Raw genomic sequence first — 21,779 nt, 5'->3', positions numbered from 1 at the left:
AATTGATAGGAAATTTTATTTGGGAATCCTCAAGGATGAGAAAAATATAATGGTTTTTTTTCCTAAGTATAAAGGATAACAAGTGTGTAGATAAACCAAGCATATGAAAGCTAAATAATGACTAAGACACTGAAGTTGTGCATAGAATTTTATATTGTTTTTAGCTTTTGTTTCAACTAGAATGTTATATTGCCTATAAGAAGAAATTAATCATCTGGTCTTTGTTAAGTACCCATTGTATGCTTGAAACTAGAGCTGATTTGTAGTTCAGTTCCTTTCTTCAGAAAATTAATCTAGTTGAGAGGAAAATAAATAAATAAATTAAAAAGTTAAATAAAAGACAAATAATAGATTCATTCAGGCACTAGAAGAACTATCACAAGGCAGCTCATAATTAGCTTACAAGTAAATTTTATAGTTTAGGCAACTTTTGAGAGAGGAAAATCATTTTTGGTAATATTCTGGAAATATAAACATATCACTTCGATATGTGCCATTGTTATTCTATTCATATAATATAAAATATAAAAGACCCCAAAATATAAAGACCCATTACTTATTTGTCCCATGCATGGTTACGGACTAAGAAATGGAAGAACGGTGGTAATGAGATTTTTTTTCTCATTAATGAATTGGTAAAGCAGGAGTATCATATTAGCAAGTTGTCATTTTCATAGTCAAGGAGAGTCTGAACTGAAGGAATAGAAGTAGGATAAAGAAAGATATTTGGCAAGAGCATTCAGGAGATAAGGAAATTGCTGAATAGGACCTCCAGGTAGAGGATATCAGTGAAAATTTTTTGAGGTAAAGAAGACATTTCAGTATGAGCTCTTTAAGTTTGAGCTTTCCTTGCCTCCTAGGGCAACCTTTTTTTTTCATAGTAATTAATAGTAATGAATCCATTTGATTGTTAATGAGATGAGTTAATAATTACTGGGTCATTCTTTTATTTTGCATAAAATTTTGCACACAAGTATTTGAAGAACCACATACTGTTGAGGACATAGGGTATAGAGATAGAAGGGATCTTAGAATTACTTGGCGGTGATCATCTACATCATAAGTAAAAGAAAGACAGTATAGGAACTTATTTCTTCTGATTAGAAATCCAATGCCTTTTCCATTCTTCTTAAAAGTTCCCAGTTGTTAACAGTTCTCTTGGCAGTAAATCATAAAGGAAATCAGAGGTAAGGTAGATCATAAAAGGTTAGGAAGGTGGGAAATGATACATTTATTAAGAGTCTTCTAGGTACCAGGAATTTTGTGATAAATACTTTCCAAGTATTATCTCATTTGATCTTTACAAAACCCCTGAAGGTAAATATTATACTTAGTCCCATTTTACTTTTGAGGAAATGGAAGCAGACAGGTTATAGTTGACTTGCTCAGAGAATCACCCAGTATATAAATGTATGAGTTAGAACTTGAATTCAAATCTTTCTGAATCCAGGTACAGTTTTCTTTCCATTGAGTCACCTAGCAGTTTCCATATAGATTCTATTTAGGAAGTATGATTTACTTTGTAATACACCACAGTGGGGATGGATATGAAGATTAAAAAAAGACATTTCCAGGTAATAAAAGAAAATAAAAGTCAATAGATGTGCTGTTTTCTTAAGAATTACATGTTTATACCATTTAGCAATAAAGCTTTAAGACAAGAAAACAAAATCAAAAGAATAAGAACAGGCAAAAATGAAACAAAACTGCTTTTTGCACATGATATATATATATATATACATATATATATATATAATGTATATATATGATTTAATTTTAAACTGCTAAAGTAAAAAAAGAGCTTAAATAATTAGTAAATTTATCAAAGTTCCTTCCTTAACCTCCCCTTCCCTTCCCTTTACTTCCTTCTGTCCTATATTGTAAATAACTTCCATACCTCTTTCCAATTAGATAAAAAAACACCCATGTTTCTCTTTCTATCCTTTATGGAAAAGACTTAAAAATAGAAGTGTTCAAAAGCAATACTTTAACGACTCAACTTCTCAGTTGGCAAAAACATAATTTAATTTAAGCTTTTGTTAGATTTCAGATATAAGGAATAATAATTTTTTTGTTTTAAAATATTATTTAAACATCTTTCCTAAATAAAACAAGATTTTTTTCTGAGTATCTCAAAGAAAAATTGAATGTATGTTTTTATATTAATCCATATATTGCTATACAAGACCAAAGGCCTTTCTTCAATAGGTAAGTAGTCAAAGTATATGAACACAGTTCTTATAATAACTGCAGACTATTAACAACCATGTAAAGGAATGCTCTAAATCATTCATAGTGAGATAAATCCAGCTGACACTATCAGTGAAGTTTTACTTTCCACCCTAAAAATTGTCAGAAATGATAAAACATGTAAATAATCAATATTGAAGGGGGTAGTAGAAAGACAGGCATTCTAGTGTGTTGTTGGGGGGTTCATATAACCCCTTCGAAAAGCAATTTTGAATTGTGCAAATAAAATAATTAAACTATTCTCTCTAGTCCAGAGCTTCCATTACTGGACTTATATCTAAGGAAATCATTCATAAGAAGAAAATTCCCATACACATAAAATATTTATAGCAACTTTTTTGTAATAGCAAAGAATTAGAAATAAAAAGATTCCTATTTGTGTCAGGATATTGGGGAGGAGAGAGAGAATGATTAAACAGATTTATTGTTCAGTCATGTCTGATTCTTCATGACCCCATTTGGGGTTTTCTTGGCAAAGATACTAGAATGCTTTGCCAGTTCCTACTCTGGTTCATTTTACAAATGAAGAAATTGGGCCAAATAGGGTTAAGTGACTAGTCCTCAAATATCTGAAGTCAGATTTGATTCAGCTCTTTCACACTCTGATACCTAACAGTTCTAAACATGGTACATGAATATAATGGAATATTCTTCAGCTATAAGAAATGATAAATGGGATGAATATACAAAATATTGGGAAGGAAAAGAGCAAATACAAGAAGCAAAAAGGTGAATTTTGCAAAATTACTAAGAACAAGCATAGCTTGAAAGAAAAAGCATGAGAAAACACTTCTGATATGAACCCAATGCAGAGGTGAGAGATCCACAAGGCTTGTACTTTGCACATGTTTTCACACATTTTCAATGAATTCATCAGTTATCCTGATTTTTTCCCCTTTTTCTTTTCCATCCTTCAAAATTGCTATTTGTTGCATAAGTTATCTCTCTGAGAAGGGGAGGTATAGTAGGGGGAAATTATGATAATGTTTAGGAAACAAAAGATATCAGTAAAAGCTTATTTTAAAAAGATGTCATTAAATCAATCCATAGCATTTTTTAAGCACTCATTATATACTAGGCTCTGTGGTATATACTGGGGAAGTGAATAGAGACAAAAACAGTTCTTGCCTTCAAACTTGGAAAGAAATTCAAGGGTCTTACTATCCAACCATAATTAAATAATCTTCTCTACAACACACATAACATGAATTATCTAGCTTTTACTTGAAGACCTTAAAGGGGAAATTCACTTTTTCCTGAGGCAGCCTGTTCCACTTTTGGCTACTCTTATTGGTGAACAAATTTTACATTAAATGCAAATTTGCCATTTTTGCAAATTCAGAAACACAGAAGAGGATAAAGGATATTCCCTCCTGGGTCTCCAAATTTGTTATTTGATTTAAATGATGCCCTAGTTATTGCCCTGAAGTAAGTACATCGAAGTACTCAGTGTTCAAGACTGGAGTTAATTTGATTTCATAACAGCAAGGCCTAGAATACCTATTTTAGTTCGATATGGAGATTTCTGTATTTAATTTTAGATGACTTATGTAGGATTTATATGCTAAATTAGTCTTTAAACTAAAGCATAAACACAAATATCCCATGTTATGAAACATGGTTCTAAAAAAAAGGAACCCCCCCCAAAAAAGAAAGAAAACCCAAAACCTGTTGTTGAATAAGAGACAGTGACTGAAGTCATAGATTGGAGCAAATGTGTGTGAAGAATAAGAGAAGCAAAATTATGAAATCACTGATAAATAATTAAGATAACTATAAAAGGGCTAAAGCAAAGGTCTCATCTCCAAAGAGTGAGGTTAGTCAGTCAGTCATCTAGGGCGGGTGTTACATGAAGGGATTTGCTATGAGGTACACTTAAATATTGCTTTTTAATTTTTATTCTTTGAATTCTTTAATTTTATTCTTTACAAATGTACATATTTTTAATACCAGGAAACCTTAATCCCTATAGGATGTAAATCTTATTTTGTATCTCATTTACATTACTTTGAAGACTGAAAGCTTCCAAGGGACTCTGAAGGGGCATAATATTCAAACACAAAGTGACACAATTTTATTTGTGGCAGGGAATAATTTTCAATCTTTCCCTATGGTATAATGGTACCTTTTTTTTTTGCTGGGGACAGTCTGAAGACTGTTTTTAGTTTTCTGAGTATAGGAGAAACATATTTCCTCTCTTTATAGCCCAGGGGAATTAATTTTCAAAAACATTTATCTCCTGGATTTATTTACATGTGAGCAATAGCTTCATTGGGAGCTAACAGAAATAGATTGCACAGAACTGAAAAGAAAAAAGTGGTCTGCCCTATGTGTGCTGAATGCCTATGTCTAGGATTCACAAATTATTTACTTAGGAACATAATATACTCAGAGGCATTGACTCTGGGGAAAATTTAATACCTATAAGAGATTATGAAATGCAGTTCTTTAATTGTGTCGGGTAATAGATCAGCATATCACCATTATAGAATGAGAGAACAAATAGTAAGCAAACTTGATGAAACTTCTAATGATACACTGTTTAGGGCTTCTTTACTGCACATATTTCAAAAGGAATGTCGATCAATGTATGTGATCTCTTGATGAAAGAATCCAAGGTCAAATGCTTGTCCTATATTACTCAAATCAGTGAAGAAATTAAAAGAATCTTAGATCTCAATCTTAAAAAAAATTGCAATAAGATCACAACTATTTTTAAAACATATTACATATATAAACTGCAGGCAATAGTCAGTTAAGTTCATATTTATTCTTAGTTCAAATGAGTGATATTCTGTGTTGTTCTGATGCTTTTATTTGAGTTTTAGTCTGTTCTCCTTTCTGTTCTATTATAATAGACTGATGGGCCTCCCCCACCCCCAATCCATTTCTGACCATAATTCAAAGCCTATTTTAAGCTTTGTGGCTAGGTTTCTGACCAGTGTGCTTCTGGGTTAGCAGAATCTGGACATACTCTCCACTTTTCCTGCTGCCTACCTGAGGTGAAACCCATGGGGGAGGACAGTTGTAAACTCAGATGTCATGGTTCAGTTGAGCATTTTCTGGAAGAGGGAGTAGGGAATTGGGCTCTTAAGACTCCCTTCTGTCATCCTTAGCTCCTGTCCCTGCTGAGCAGAACAGTAGGAGGCAAGCCAGGGACTGCAGGCACAGCTTCTCCCTCCTCCTCATATATTCACCTTTTGTTTCTTTCTCCAGGTAGCCTACCATTTTACCTATCCTAAGTAGGGGTGAAGCTACTGACTGATTGTAGATTTCACCCTTTGACCATCCTTTCCTCTTTTCCTTATAATTCAGCCCTTAGTCTTTAATTGTCTAGTTCCCATCCCTTCCACAAACTGTTAACAAAATCCTCTTATCACTGAATGTATGTCAGTAGTTTTTGTCACTTCTTTCTTTACCTATAATATCTTCCTTGAACATGTTTTTGGCAGTTTCATGTTCTTAAGAATCCTCTCTAAGGCAACAAAGGAAACTCTTTTCCTTTAAAATGGCATAGGAGGCCATGGATATTTGAGGAGAGGGAGACAAGGATGAATTAAATAAAGATAAGGATTTATTTTATTTGCATTCCTATCTTGCTCTTTCTGTTCTAATGATGCAACTGAAGTAAAAGGAGAAGAGTATAGCATTGGTGATGTAGAGAATTATGAATGTAGCAGACACAAATTCTGTAATCTTTTTTTAAATTTTATTTATTTAAGGCAATGGAGTTAGGAATGAATCACCCAGGGTCACACTGCTAGGCAATTATTAAGTGTCTGAGGTTGGATTTGAACTCAGGTCCTCTTGATTGAGGGCTGGTGCTCTATCCACTGTGCCATCTAACTGCCCCCCCCATTCTGTAATCTTAAAGACTATTAAATCTTATTAAATGAGTGGAGGGTCTTTGCTTTTGAGATGTAAATTGACTCCTATTGTTTCATTGTTTAATGTAAAATTTGTATCCTGATCTCCTCATTCCTAACTCCCAGCTTCCAACTTTTTACCTGGGTTCTGGTCACTTGAATGGGGAGAGATTTCCTCTTCATTTTAACTTCCCCTAGAAGCTGGTGTGATAGTAAATAACATGTTGAACTTATCCCTCGTGCACCTTGGGACAGGAAGGATCAGTGTGTAGTTTGCCTTTGGAAGATACCTGGCCCAAGGTGAGAGACCACTCCCCAAGAGCCACCCCTTGCCCAAACTACCATAGAAGGGTATTTAATAGGAAGCACTGGTTTCTGGGCTTTTCCTCTTCTTCTTGATTCTATCTTATGATCCAGCAGGATATCTGCATCTCTCTTTCCTTCCCAGGCTATGTGCTCCCTTGCTAGACCCTGGTGGTTCACCTTGGGCCCTCATGCCATGTGGCTAGGGCTGTTTCTCTCCTATCTCTCTGTCTCTCTGTCTGTCTGTCTCTCTCTGTCTCTCTCTCTGTCTCTCTGTATCTCTCTGTCTCTGTCTCTGTCTCTGTCTGTCTCTTTCTCTCTTCTCCTCTCTTCTCTCTTACTTGCACTCAAATTTCACCTAGCCTGTTCTTAAAGTGGTTACTGCTTTTCTAGGAGTTTATATAGTTTATATAGGTTTATATAGGTTTATATCATTTATATATTTGTAATAATTTGCTATAACAAAATCCTGAGCAGTTTTAACATCCCAGAGAGAGCATGCAAATTCTTTTACTTTTCAATGACTCCCAAATTCCTATTATCTGGTGTCCTCCCCAAATCCCACCAGCAACATTTGGAAAAAGTATATTTAGTCTTTTAATCCTCACTTTTCCCCTAATCAGTGAGGCAAGTCACTTAACCTCTCTGTAATTATCTGGTCTAGAAAATTAGGATAAACATGATAGACAAGGTATAATTTATGTTTTTCCTACTCAAGGGGGGGGGGGGTTCTACTATTTATGAAACATTTAATTACCCAGATTAGCATTTTTTAACTGATAGAACTCTTCTCTCCAGATTAAAGGATTGCCATTATGTGGTTTATTCCAGTTTCACTTTCTCACATTTATATTCCTTGTTCTCCAGATGTGACTAGAATCTTAGTGAATTTATGACACAGCAGGGTCTTTTAACTACAGTACAGTGAAATCTCTAGCGACTGTGTCATTTCTAGAAACTGTATAGAATGGACCTGATTTAACCAATAATATCTAGCCCTCTGTTTTTCAGTAATGTTCAATTCCCCTACTGCTAATGTTTATGTCACACTTTTTCATCTCTAGCACCTGAATCAATAAAAATCCATTTTCCTGTGTCAGCCTTTGGGACTTTATATGCCAGTTTCCTGGCTTGTAATCTCTGTGTGAACACTTGATTTGTCCTTTGAATCTTCTCCCTAAGAAAGAATCATTTTACCCAAAGTTTTACAGAGTAGAAACCACACCTCTTTTTCATTCTTAGTGATGCATTCTTGTTCTCCCTTCAAATGTTAATTCCTATCCTCCAGAGTCCTTTTTGGCTTCTATGATTGTCAGACTCTGAGAAGGTAAGATTGGTCCTCAGCAGTCCTTTCTTCTTTCACAGGGATGTTGCAAGATCAAATTAATAGTGCATGAGAAAACACTGAGAATAATGCTATATTGAGATCAAAGTTTTTTTAAAAAATACAATAAGCATCATCTTTTGAGCTTGGTTTCTCTCAAAGTTTCATTTTGATGGTAAATTTTTTTTAACCCTCTAACCAACTTGCCCAGGGTCAAGTTAGTAAGCTAGTAAGTGTCAAGTATCTTCGGTCTCATTTGAACTCAGTTCTCCTGACTCCGGGGCTGATTCTTTATCCACTGCACTACCTAGGTGTCCCTGTGGGTTATTCCTTTTTAAGAAAGCAGGAGAGACATCTTTGAAGTGTATGAGGATATGGGGTAAATGGTAAATCAAAACTCCAAATCTTAATTTTAGTGACCATAATCCAAATTTCCAAATTGTTTTAATACAGTAAACAAGAAAACATGGTTAAGATAGCAGGTCAGCGGAGTCTTTTATAGTTTTTATATTTTTGATCTAGAAGAAAGTGATTTTTTAAAATTGTTACTTTAAATTATTTCTGTCTTTAAATCAGATGCTGTCTCTGAGCTCAGATGTGCCTATATTTAAGATGTTGGGAAAACTATTTGCAGATTAGATTAAATAATATATACACAGACATCTACTTGCCAGGAAATGATCAAAATATTTAAAAATCTGATTAAGAAAAAGGTAAAAGAAAAAAGCCTGAGTATGATATTTGTGAATTCACCTTTTCAAAGGCATTATATTTAAAATGACTATTTAATGGCTGCAGAATAAAGATTGGAAATTGTCTTTAACTTAAATTGTAGAGAACTTTTAAAAGATCCCTTGATCTTTGTTATTTAAATAAGAAAAGGTATTACATTACAAATAGTTTTGATGTAAAGAAAATACATTATGGAAAATAGAAGAAATTCAATGTTTTAAGTTATTTTGTGCATAATTTTAAGTTAAAAGGGAAATGACTATAATTGAGGTTTCTTTTTTGAAGTTCGTATATATAATTTTGCCATCCATTATAGAAGAAAAAAACAAAGAATATACATTTTACTTGCATACAAAAGTAATACATAAGTATTGATTGATTGAATAAAGTGAGCCAAATAGATTTAAGCCTCTGACATGAGGTTTTTATCTCTATAAAGCAGAACAATGGAAAAAAAGAGATGTTTAAAAAGCAAAGCCTAAGATGATAGTCTCAGGCAGCAAAAGTTATGAATATTGAAGAAGTTATTTGCATAGGGGAAAAAGAAAATATATTATTTAATAAAATATATTATTTAAAATATTTGAAGTGTAATTTTGTTATCTCAATATTGTGATTTTCATTTACACATGCACATGCGCGCGCACACACACAAATCTATTGAATGCCTGAATTTTCAGGAGTATGTGTTTTAAAAAAAAGTCTTCAAATGCTTTTTGCCCCCAAGGAGATTGGGAGGGGCTCAGTAAGGTATGATGTAAGCTTTAGGGATAGAAAAATTTATGATTTTTGCTGGAAGATATTTCTAAGTGAGAGAAATTAGATGAAATAGCTGACTGGACATTTCAGTGATGATATTAAGCAGACCAAGGAAAATATTATTTACATCTTATTTAAAAGTTAAGAAGGTCACTAGAAATATATATATTATTAGAGAAATATTGCTGGGCATCAAGTCTGCCAAATAGGACACTACACATTTAGGAACCTATAAATAACAGGGGGAACTTCTGGATAGTCTTTTAGGTGACCTTAGAAGCTACATTGACTCCCTCTAGTCTCTAGGGTCCATTTAAAAAATCAGTGCTTGAGGGTCAGCATTATGGTAGAGAATAACCTTGTGAAGAAATTTTTGCTCTTTTCTAGTGAATCAAATATGAGAAAGTCAATATTGAAAATATATTCTGACAGTAATATATATTCAATATTTTACTTATTAGAATAAACTATTTCATGTCTTTCAGTTTCATCCTATGCCTCATCCTTTCTAAACTCACTTTCCCTAACCTCACTTCCAGTTAATCTAACCCCTCTCTAATTTCCTAGTCCATCACCTGCTCTGACTTTTTGTCTTTCTTTTAAAATGTCATTTCTTTTAAACAATTCATCTTCACACTGTATTCAACCCTTGATCATGATCCTATCCTGATTTACAAGTTTCTGAATCTCAAATTTTGTATTAATATCATCATCACATTCTCCTCTGCATATAATATTGCTATACTCTGAAGTCATGCAATTTCAATGACTAGATCCACTCCCAATTTATATTTTTCCATATCTTTATTGAATACCATTTTTTTAGGTTTTACTATACAATGGGGTTAAGTAATTTGCCAAAGATCACACCACTAGGTAATTAGTAAGTTAAATTATTGAGGTCGAATTTGAACTCAGGTCCCCCTGACTCCAGGGCTAGTGCTCTATCCACTGTGCCATCTAGCTGCCCCTAATACCAATCTTTTTATTATTCTCTTTACAATCCTTTGTTCTAGTTTAAGAAAGTAAGACTATTCTTTTCTTTGCCAGTGCCAATACCTCTATTTCTTCTGGCTATTGCTCTGGCAGACTCCTTTCTCCAAGTTGACCACATTTGTTATTGATTGCCAACCACCCCTTATCCATATCCCTATATTTTCATGACACTACTTTATCACGGCTTTCTTTCTCCCTGTAAGGCCTTCAAATGAGTTGTATAATCAGACTTAATGTAGGCATAATATATAAATCATTTTTCATATCCTGTGAACCAAATCTCTTTGGTTCAAAGAGGAAAAAAATATGATTAGCTATAATTATCCATTACAAAATCATGTAAAAAAGTCACCAAACATTTATAATTTCCTGTTATATGTTAAGCATTTACTGTAAACATACTTTAAAGAAAGGCAAATGCTGACCTTATCTTTAAGGGACTCACAATCTAAAGAGGTTAAATCTAGTGATGGAAAAATCTAAGATTGGAAACTCAGCATTCCAATTTGAAAATGAATGTAAATTCCCTGAGAAGGAAAATTCTTGAAAAGAAGAGATTCTTGCTCTAACTTCCTTTTTTCTATTGTCCATTTTATAAGAAGAACTGGATCAGGAGAAGAGAAGAAACAAAGATTATCATCAAATTGACATAAGAGACCCACCAAGGACAAATATGAACATAGATTTAGAAAGATAACCAGGAAGCCAATTCAGGGAATGTGACCTCTCCTGTTGGAGAGATGCTAGATATTCTCTTTGGAGATAAAAAGAACTACATGTAAGGATTTTGCATGAAGAAAGCATACTCCTAATATGTAGGGGGATTTCAAAAAATATTAACAGTTTGTAATAACAGTCTTTGCCATATCTAATAAGTAATAAAATTTTGTAATAGCCAGTTGTGATTACTGGGTGATAACCCATGGGATTCACACAAGTAGAAATCCTATGTACTTCTATTTGCTCTAGAGTCCTAAGAATAATATTTGCCTGCTGTTTTCTAAAGATCTAGAGCACAAAGTCAAGCAGATATGGGAAAAGTTCTAAAGAGAGCTCTCCAATAGGATCACCGAATCATTTATAGAGCTGTAATGGCCTGGAGAAATTATCTAGTCCAACCCACTTGTTGAACAGAATAGAAAATAGATGCCAAAAGACATGAAATAACTTAACTGGTTTGCCTGGATAATAAATAGCAGAGCAGCATTTGAATCAAGTTACTTTAACTTCAAAACTAGTGATCTTTTCACTATAACAGACTGGTTTTTTTTAACTTCCTGTAACTTCTTCATTCCTGAACTCCCTCTCCTGCCCTCTCCTCTCCCTGCCACAGAATTCATTCTTCCTTCTAGATCTAAATTATCTGCCATATCTCCTCCACATAGTGAAGTGGAGTAAAATACAAGTCAAATGAATAGACCACACAATCACTTCAAGAATATAAATGGAAAGTTCAGTAAAAAAGAAAGTGATGACCCTAAACAACAGCAAAATAGACCATAGCAGAGGATCAGGGAACTCACTCTAGACTGAGAGTTATTTTATGTGCATTGTCATATACAGTCACTTTTATCTGGTGTTTTTGCTTCATGCATTTTCTGTGTTATATGAAAGGTTCCAACATGGAATGGAAGGACCTTCCTCCGGGACGTCTTCCCTATAATGATTGCTTCAAAAATGTATCAGTAAGAAATATTTTAAAGAACAAAAATTGCAAAAAGAAAATTTGTTGGCCTTGAGTGCTTTATTCTGAAATGTATTTTATTTAACTGTAAACTTAGGATTAGAATTGTGATTTCACTGTTATAGGGGACTCTTAGAAGAAGAAACTCCCTTTATCAATATAGGTGAGCAATGTGAAGTGGCACCATAGTGTACAGGGTGCCAGACCTAGAGTCAGGAAGATTCATCTCCCTTAATTTAAATCTGGCCTTAGATCTGGCCATAGTGGTCCTAAACAACACATTTAACCTCCTTTGTCTCAATTTCCTTATCTATAGAATGAATTCTATAAGGAAATGGTACACCCATCAAGTATCTTTGCCAAGAAAACCCCACATGATGTCATGAAGAATTTACACAGTTGAAAAATGAGTAAGCAATAATAAGAAAATATCAAAAATTGAGAGTTTTGAATTGTCTAGAGCATAGTGTAACATAGTATCACAAAACTATTATATTTCAGAGCCAAGGCTTGAAGCAAGGTATTCTAAAAGGGTGGAAAAGGAGAATTTTGATAACAGAGAATTTATGACACAGAGTCACATAATAGACACACATAATACAAGCATATTTACACATTTATGAACTAGGCTGGTGGATGCTAGAAAAAATTTTTTCAAGATGTACAAAAGTATAGAGTTGCTTGACATCCCACGTGATTTAGGTGTAAAATCAATTATCTGCATTTTTCAGATGGAAAAAAAAGTTTATTTGCTTGATTCATCTATATGATTTCTAAATTTCTCTATGAGTTGGCATTTGGAGAGCTAATCTACTGTTCAATCAAAATATCTGGAATGATGATTTTTTAGCATTTATGAGACTATTTGCAAAGGGATTTATGACTATTCAAGCTAATCAAGTCAGCCTATAATGGAAATCTATGTTTAGACTATCTACATGGCAGGAATAGAGAACAACGTGACAATCAGCTCTACCTTTCTAATTTTTGTGCTTTAGGCTTCCTTAGTGTTAAGAACCCATAGGAATATGACAGATGCTTGATAGTGTGCCAAATGTTGAAAATGATCTTGAAATACAAAACTGGTTGCCTAATAAATAACCAAGTTTAACTGAAAATCATTTAGGTTTTTCGATTATCTTGATCTGTCTGGAGTAAATTTGTGCATGTATATGCCTGTATGTGTATGTGTGTATGCATGTGTGCATGTTTGTGTCTATATGTATCAAAGCCAAATTTAGAGATTTTCATTTCTTTTAAAAGTTTTCAGCTAAATTAGGTTGCAATGGATTTAAAAAAATTTAAATTGTTGCAATGGATTTAAAAATGTATCTACTTTTGCTTTCTCTTGAAAACAGAAAAGTGAGGCATTCTTACAATGTACATATGAAAACCTTTTGCTTTGTTGATGCAATCTTTTAGCAATATACCCTAAATGATATTTTCATTTATCAATGATTTGTAGAACAATATAGGTTGAGTGCCATATATAAAGGATCCTGGATCTTATAACATTATCTTGGTCTCTCTGGTGTAAACTTGTGCTTGTCTACACATGTATGTGTATGTGTGCATGTTTGTGTGTATGTGTCCCAGTCAAATTTAGATCTTAGCCTTTGCTGATTTACTTTCATTTCCCTAAGTTCATTACTTTCTCCTCTTGGAGAAGGTTCAGATTACCTTGCTATTGACTTAATATTTTTTGACCTTACTTTCCCCCTAAACCTTCCCTGATCAGAAAAGCACACTCAACCACTCCTAGACATTCCAGGTTCAAAATTCTGTCCCACTCAAATTCTAATTCCTTGTCTTTCTTCCTCTCCTGCTATTAGCATCCCTGAGCAAGTTTTTAGAATAGGAAAGCAGCCAATCAAAAGAGAAAGACTGAAGATTCGAGGTTGAGGTTGATAGAGTAGCATGTTGAAGGAAAAAAGATGGAATAGAATCATGTGTACATGGCAAGGAGAAACACCACCTTATGTGAGATGGGTGAAGGAGGAGATAGTAGGGACTTTTGTCTGAGTGATAAAAGATGAGGAGAAAAGGAGAAGAAAGAGGTCTCATCAAGTGATTTCATTTTTTTTTTCAATCAAATATGAAGCAAAGATTTCATCCAAGAACTTTGGGGGAAAAGATTTGAAGAGGGTTGAAAGTTTTGGAAAAGTGAGTGGTGAATATGACTGTGAATTAATTGTGGAGGTATATAATAATTGTCTTGCAGCAGTGAGGGTTAATTGAGTCTTTATAACATAAATTTGTAGTAGACCCATCAGGATAGTTGTATGATTTTCTTCACCCTCATTCAGCAAGCACATGTATAGGAGGAAAGGCAGAAGCTGGTGGAAATGATCCAAGGCTGAGGTTTGGTAAGAAAAAACAATGTTATAAAAAAGGAAAAGGGATTGAAGAGAAGGCAATTCAGACTTCCTGAATTCTAGTGTCTTCTCTCTGCTAATTATTTTCTATTTATCTTGTAGATAGCTGGCTTTGTGTGTGTGTGTGTGTGTGTGTGTGTGTGTGTGTGTGTGTGTGTTTTGTTTAGACGTTATCTCCCAGATTGCAAACCCCTTGAGGACAGGGATTTTTCTTCCTTTTGAATCCTGACACTTCCCATAGTGGATAGCAAGAAATAGCTGCTTAGCAAATGTTTATTTATTGATTGATTTGATGAATTGATAGAATTGAAAACTGAAAGAAAAGTGTTTAATCTGATATCTCCAAATTCCTACAGCTTCTAAGCATATAGTTTTGTTCTTATTGACTAACTTATAGTTGAATACCTTTTGTTTCTTTGTTTTGTTTTCTTTTCCTTTTTGTACAGGAAATTTTTGTATTGGAGAAGGTCTATGAGATCTCATCCACCTCTCACATTCTATTATTCTAGGAAACAAAAGAAAATCCAAATCTGTAGATGTAAAAACTGAGCCATGGAGAAGATCATTTACTTGAACTAGATTTCTTCCCATTTTCTTGGCCTTTCCATTCCATGGGATTATCTAAAATCCATCTTTCCCCTTCTTTAGTGATGCTGAATACAGGGACAGAGTTGCAAAGTAATAGAAAGGGAGAATCTGAGGAAAAAAAATATTGCAAGGAGAATGTGCAGAAATATCAGTTGGAGGGTATTTTGAAGTAGTTTTCACCTATTTCAAAGAAACAAAATAAGATTAAAAATTTCCAAGAAAGAAATGAAATACATTCTATTTCATTCATTCCCACCTAAAGGTTTGGTATTAAAGACATTTGCAGAAGAATTATTTTGATGTAAAGAGACTTGGAGGAGTTTTACAATCAGTGGATTATATTTAAAATTTAGACGTCTTAGAGGAAAACTGAAAAAATAATAAATATGCCATCTATGATAACAGAAATATATGCAAATAAATATAGTTTTTGATAAATATTTATAATTGTGTTATGCATTTGTGAACTTAAAATACAGTATTATATAATGGGAGTAATAGAATTCAGTAGCAATGTATGGGGATCTGTATTCAAAAAAGGGCTAGAATTTCTAATTGTTCTTTCCCAAGCTTAAACTTGATTTCATTTATCCCGAAATATGTTTGTAGCTGACAAATTAAAAAATTTTTGCTGAATAGTATGTATAGGTGAATATTTAGGCTTCTTGTAAGTTTTTGAATTTCTTAAGAAATATATACACACATATATGTATATGTATATACATGTGTTTATCTATATAGTTTAAATCCTAAATTAGTCTCTTTCTCAATATCAGACTCATTAAGAATAAAAAGAAACTCATGGTAAAATATACTTATTTCTCTATTTTTTCTGACAGGTGTGGGAAGAGGTTACTGTATATATAGAAAAAAGTGATAATATTTTATTCCTTCCTTTGCTTAGTCTGAATTATTGTGGATCTGCCACTATTAAATGAAGTATTTATTAAGTGCTTACCATATGCAAAACATGGTGCCAAGTCCTGGTGATATAAATAGAAAAGTAAGATAATTCTAGCTTTTAAGATGTTCATTCTAATGATAGAGATAACATATATGGAAGGTTTAAAAAAAGCATATGGAAAGATTCCATGATCCTCAAGCTATACTAGGAAACTTTTACTTTTAAGGTCATTTCCACTAACATGATGATACGTTTCTGATATTGAACCATTTGATGATGCAAAGGACTCAGTGATAATGATGTTCTTTTCTGGGTCTCCATTAATTAATTGCTTCCCAGGGTTCCTCCCCCAGAGGATGCCTCTGGGCACTGGGATGGCATTTGCTATTCCAAAGGCTATGGGCTTCAAGGTCTAGGGTTGGATCCATCATGGTCTAAGGGGAAATATTGGTCAGTAGGGTGGTGAAACCATGCTGGCCCTTAGAGATCATTGATTTTTTTCTGTGTTTTAATAACCATAACTGTGAAATAGATTCCAGAATTTTGCCAGAAATTTGCAAGATCACTGTCCTATCTTCTAAAGCATCTTGATATTTTCACCTGTCTGCAATAACAGAAGGGCAGAATAAATTCTTTATCCAACCTTCTCATTTTACATATCAAGAAAGTAAAGTTCATTAGGATATTACTTACTTACACATCAAAAATCATGTCACAGACTTGGAGTTCAAAGTCTAAATATTCAAATCTTCAGGCACATCAACAGTGTCCCAAAAAAATCTTAATGCAGTTTTCTTAAACTATTAAAACTGAAAACATTGGAGGATTAAAGCATCCTGTATATTTTACCAATCCTGATCTAATTCACTCCATCACTGGTCAAATGACAGAAATAGAGTCATTCAAAATGGTAAATAAGTGTTTCTTTAACAAAAGAGATAAACTGGTTAAGGTTAAAAAAGTTACTCTTTACATCATTTTAAAAGTCATAATACAAAGACATTGCTTGAATGATAAAAACAAAATAAAATACAGAATGTCTTATGGAGGCACAATAATGGCTTTATTGCCTGGAACATTATGCCCAATTTTCCACTACATGTAGTCATATGGGAAGAGTTGTTGTATATAAATTCATTTTGGAGAGAATATTTTCATCCCTTACACACAGAATGTGAAAATAGCTTCTTGGCCTAGATTTTTCCTATGCCATAATGCCTTCTTTATGAGTGTTGTCCCATAATGCCCTACAGTGGGTTTTTAGTGTCTTCCTTATGATTATTTCCAATAAAATATTTACATAAATAATTCCCCAAGTTCTAGTGCTCTGCAGCACCATGAATCCTTTGTGTCTGTAAAAAAGGAAGTGAGATAGAAAACATTTGATCTGCAGTACTTGTTCAGCCCATATGTATTTTCTTTAATAGTCACTATAAAAATTTAGCTCCTAATTGGCAGGTATTATAACCCTCATTTAAATAATCATTCTCTGTAAAATTTGCCATATCTTTATATTGTCTTTTTTGTACTTGGGAGACAGTTTAAAGATATCAGTGCTTTCAGGCAAAATCTGCCTTGGCAGATTCACCCTAATCCAGGGCATATCCTGAGCCCTGCCTATTCAGGATCTCTTGTTTATAGATCACAAAGTAGGAAAAAGCAATGAGGTCTTGATTCATTTAACCAAGCTCTACTAGATTAATAAGGCTGAATGCTGATATATTTATTGATACTGAGAAGTAGAAGTATCACATAAATGAGAATACTACTGTTGGTTTAGTAGCATTCTCATTAGGGGAGGAAATTCTTCTTGGCAATTCATAGTAATACCAGAATGTTGTTTAATAAGTAAAGACATAAAAAGGGGGCATTGGGTAATCCTAAAGTTTTGTGTCAATATTATAAATTCAAATACATTTTTAACAGTCAGGGACCCATTTCCCATAGATAGAATTGGAAATAGGTGAGTACTTTTTTTTTAGTGTCTAGTTCTTTTTCTATATTTTTGAGTTCCAAAACTTTTTATTACAACTCTTCTCCATGCAAAATAGTAATAAGATAAATAAGTAAATAAGAGAAGTGAATATAGACAAAACGTAAGTCCTTTAAGAGTAGGGACTGCTTCCATTTTGTTGTTGTTTTTTTTTCCCTCTTTCTATCCTAGAAACTTCAGGGAGTGTCACTGTCAAATCATTTTGAAAATATAAGTAGGGGAAGCTAGGTGGTGCAGTGGATAGAGCACCTGCCCTAGAGTCAGGAACACCTGAGTTCAAATCCAGCCTCTTACACTTAATAATTTCCTAGCTGTGTGGCTTTGGGCAAGCTACTTAACCTCATTGCCTTGCAAAAAAAATGCAAGTAGATTATTCTAGTCTGCAAGAAGACAGGTGATTTAGAGTATAGAATACTAGGCCTGGAATCAGTCCAAATCTGGCCCCAGATACAAGCTTTGGGTCCCTAGGCAAGTCACAATCCTGATTATTGAGTTGTCTCATCTGTAAAATGAGCTGGAGAAGGAAATTGCAAAGCAGTCTTGTATCTTTGTTAAGAAAACCCCAAATGAAACAAATGAGTCTGCAAGAACAAATAGTTTCCAGACTTTGTATTTTAAATCAGTGTGATTTTTATTGTTAGAATTGTTAAAAACTTTTAAAAAATATAAACATATAAGTGGTAAAATATTTACATTTCAAGTGAATGTGATATTTTTGGAATATGCTTATTACCAATAAGTATAAGGCTAACCTCTGGGTGATGTTTTATAGTTTGTAAAGCTCTTTCTATATCACGAGTCAGCAACATAGGATTTTCTCCATATTGTGTGATATTTAAAACATTCCTGCTTTTTGCATGATTGTTAATTATAAGATATAAGAAGGAAAATATCCTCACTAGCTGTACAGATTCTGGAGGACTTTATTTGGGAAGATGAAATTTAAGTAGTAAGTTAAAGTTTATATGGGATTTCAATAGGGAGAGGAGGCAAAGGCTTTTAGTCCAAGAGGACTGTAATATGTAAGGTGGATAGTAACATAGTAAAAGTTGACTAGAACATATGCATATAGAGAAAAGGTAGATGACAAGTTTAATGGTGTAAAATTGTGATTAATCTTTAATTCTAGAGCTAAGAAGCAGTTTGAATTCCATTTTCTCTGACTGTTTCCTATGCTCAGAATGCTCTTCCTCTTCATATCTGTCTTTTGGCTTCAGTGGATTCCTTTAAGAACCAATTAAAATCCTATCTTCTAGAAAAGATTTTCTCAATCCTTCTTAATTCAGAGTGCCTGACCCCTATTAATCATTTCCTATTTATTTTGAAGAGTTTGTTTATTTTGTTATTGAGTCATTTTAGTTACGTGTGATTCGTGGTAAAGATATTGGAGTAGTTTGCCATTTCCTTCTCTGGTTTATTTTACAGAATAGGAACTGAAGCAAGCAGGGTTAAATGACTTACCAAGGGTCACATAGCTAGTAAGTCTCTGAGGTTAAATTTGAATTCAAGAGAATGAGTTTTCCTTATTTCAAGTCTGGTGGACTATACACTACACTACCCAGTTGCCATATTCATACTTGTTTGCTTGTATAGTGTGTCCCTCAAGAGAGCTCTTCAGAGGCTGGAAATGTCTTTTGACTTTCGTGTCCCCCAAAACTTAGCACATAGTAGACCCTTAATAAGTGTGGATCAACAATAGGGAGCCTTTAGAGAGTTTTAAGGAGGGGAGTGCCATATCCACATTTTCACAATAGGAAGATTAATGTGGCAGTGATATTATGAGATAATTCAGAGGAGGAAGGGAATAGAAATAAGGAAACTAAGTATCTGCCAATGATGACAGAAGAATTGCAGAGGATGGATATTGTAAAGGGAGTATCAATTCGATTTTGGCAAGTTTGGATAAGATAAGTTCTGATAATGTTGAGTTTGAGATACAAGTTGTCCAATCCAAGTAAATACTAGATACAATGAGGTAACACAGTGCATAAAGTAACATACTGACTGTTACTATGAACAAATTAGTTAATTTGGTCTACCTAAGTTTACTTATCTCTAAAATGGGCATAGTAATTGCACATACATTCTACAATTGTTGTGAGGATAACATGAGCTAATATTTATAAAGTGCTTTGTAAATTTTAGAGTGCTTAGCTTAATATATTCTAACTGGTATTATCAATTAATCAGGTGATTGATCTTCCATATTTTGGACATTGTCCCAAACACTTGATGATAGGTTAAAAATGAAATAGTCCTTTCCATTGAGGAGGTTATATTCTGTGACAGGGAGATTGATAGTATGTGTTCACAGAGAAGTATTATTTAGAGATTTGGCAATCATCTGCACTCAGGTAATAGTTGAGGATATCAGTATGGTTAGTTGAGAAAGAGAATATATATATATATATATATATATATGTATATATATGTGTGTGTGTGTGTACATACATATAGATGAGTATGTATGTATATATACGTATGTATAGTAAAGATAGAGACAGAGACAGAGGGAGAGGGAGAGAGACAGAGAGACAGAGAGAGGGAAAGGGGGGGTAGAGAGAGAGAGAGAGAGAAAGAGAGAGTGAGAGAGAGAGAGAGAGAGAGAGAGAGAGAGAGAAGACTAAGGGCAAAATATGGAGAACCCAGGAAGAAAAGAATAGCTAAAGGGATCAACTCTCTACTTAAAAGCTTAAATCTTTGCAGAGGGTTAAGGAGAATGGTGTAGAAATGATCCCTGGATTTTGGAAATAAGGTGGTAATTGATGGATCATGTATATGGGATAAAAACAGAGGACTTTATATTGAAAAAACAGTTGATTTAGACAACAAAACAGTCAAACAATTCAAAACTTTTCATTTTTGTTTGCATTGCAGTCTTATGTAAAAAATAAGAGACAAAAAAAGGAAAAAAAGACTCAGAAAACAGAACCATCTACATACAGTTGATCAAGACACTATTTTTAAAAGGTGTTAAAGCAGGTTTTTTTTCCCCTCTGTGGTTGCTTACAAATTGCTCTTTTGTTTTTCAGGAGACTGAGCTCTTAGATCTCAGCCTTGTCAAGGATGCCAGATGGGGGAAGCATGCCAGAGCCCCAAAGGTAGGAAGTGGTTTTTGTGATTTCCCAGATACTGCATCAATTATTTAGCTAAGCTATGGTGTAAAATTATTGCTACAATTAGAACTTTCCCCCCCTTCACTTATAAGAGGCAGTATGATATGCAGTCTCATATCTAATATAACTTGGTTCATGTCCCACCTTTGACACATACTGACTGTGGTACAATGTGTAAGTCACTTAGCCTCTCTTTGTTTTAAGAAATTCTATAAGTTTCAGAGCAAGTTCTTATCTACATTGATAGAGGGAATGTCCACATGAAGGGGTTCCCTATACCAGTAAAATTCCTTTTTAAAAAGTGTTTTAAAATAGGTTAAACTTAAAAATTCAAAACATCTGATATTTCTCAGTGATTAACTTAGTAATGAGATCATTTGGTCTTTCCCTTGTGATGCTTTTCTGTGCCTGAGGCATGTTGAGTGAAATAAACTTCAGACATGATGAAAAAAATACAGTATCTCAAACACCTTGTAAAACTATTTCTACAAATGGAGGCAGAAACAAGAGATAAGAGGTTAGCTTCAAATTAAAAAAAATAATTTTGCTTATTTTATATTAAAATACTATTCCTATTTTGTATTCATTTGATTGAATTCTGGTTGTTTCCATTTTAGAATTCTCACACTAAAGATAAAAGACAGATTCAATATATTCCTTTTTTTAAAGTACAAAAACTCTTTAAAATATTTTATTGATAATTCAATAATATGCTAAACAATGGAAGACATGAAAATAAAACTCATGTATGCTGTCTACCTTGAAGAATTTTCAGATCAAATACTATTTCTGAAGTCATTACTTATCAGATACATTTTATCTTGATAATAATTGACAAAAGGCATCACATTCCATTTATTCTTACTATTATTTACATGTTTTCATTCAG

The 21,779-nt window shown here is 33.6% G+C and overlaps 1 protein-coding gene across 1 annotated transcript in view; it reads left to right on the top strand.

Annotated features, from left to right (window-relative positions):
• Positions 1-21,779, top strand: part of PLCB1 (phospholipase C beta 1) — a 964,239-nt gene that overhangs the window by 243,161 nt on the left and 699,299 nt on the right. Inside the window, exon 3 of the mRNA XM_074209479.1 lies at positions 20,807-20,875. Coding sequence (XP_074065580.1) covers positions 20,807-20,875 — 69 coding nt within the window. The remainder of the gene's footprint in view (positions 1-20,806; positions 20,876-21,779) is intronic.

This window comes from Macrotis lagotis, chromosome 1 (genome assembly GCF_037893015.1).
Source record: "Macrotis lagotis isolate mMagLag1 chromosome 1, bilby.v1.9.chrom.fasta, whole genome shotgun sequence".
NCBI lineage: Eukaryota > Metazoa > Chordata > Mammalia > Peramelemorphia > Peramelidae > Macrotis > Macrotis lagotis.
Note: the sequence above shows the minus strand (reverse complement) of the source record. Positions and strands in the feature narration are given on the sequence as shown.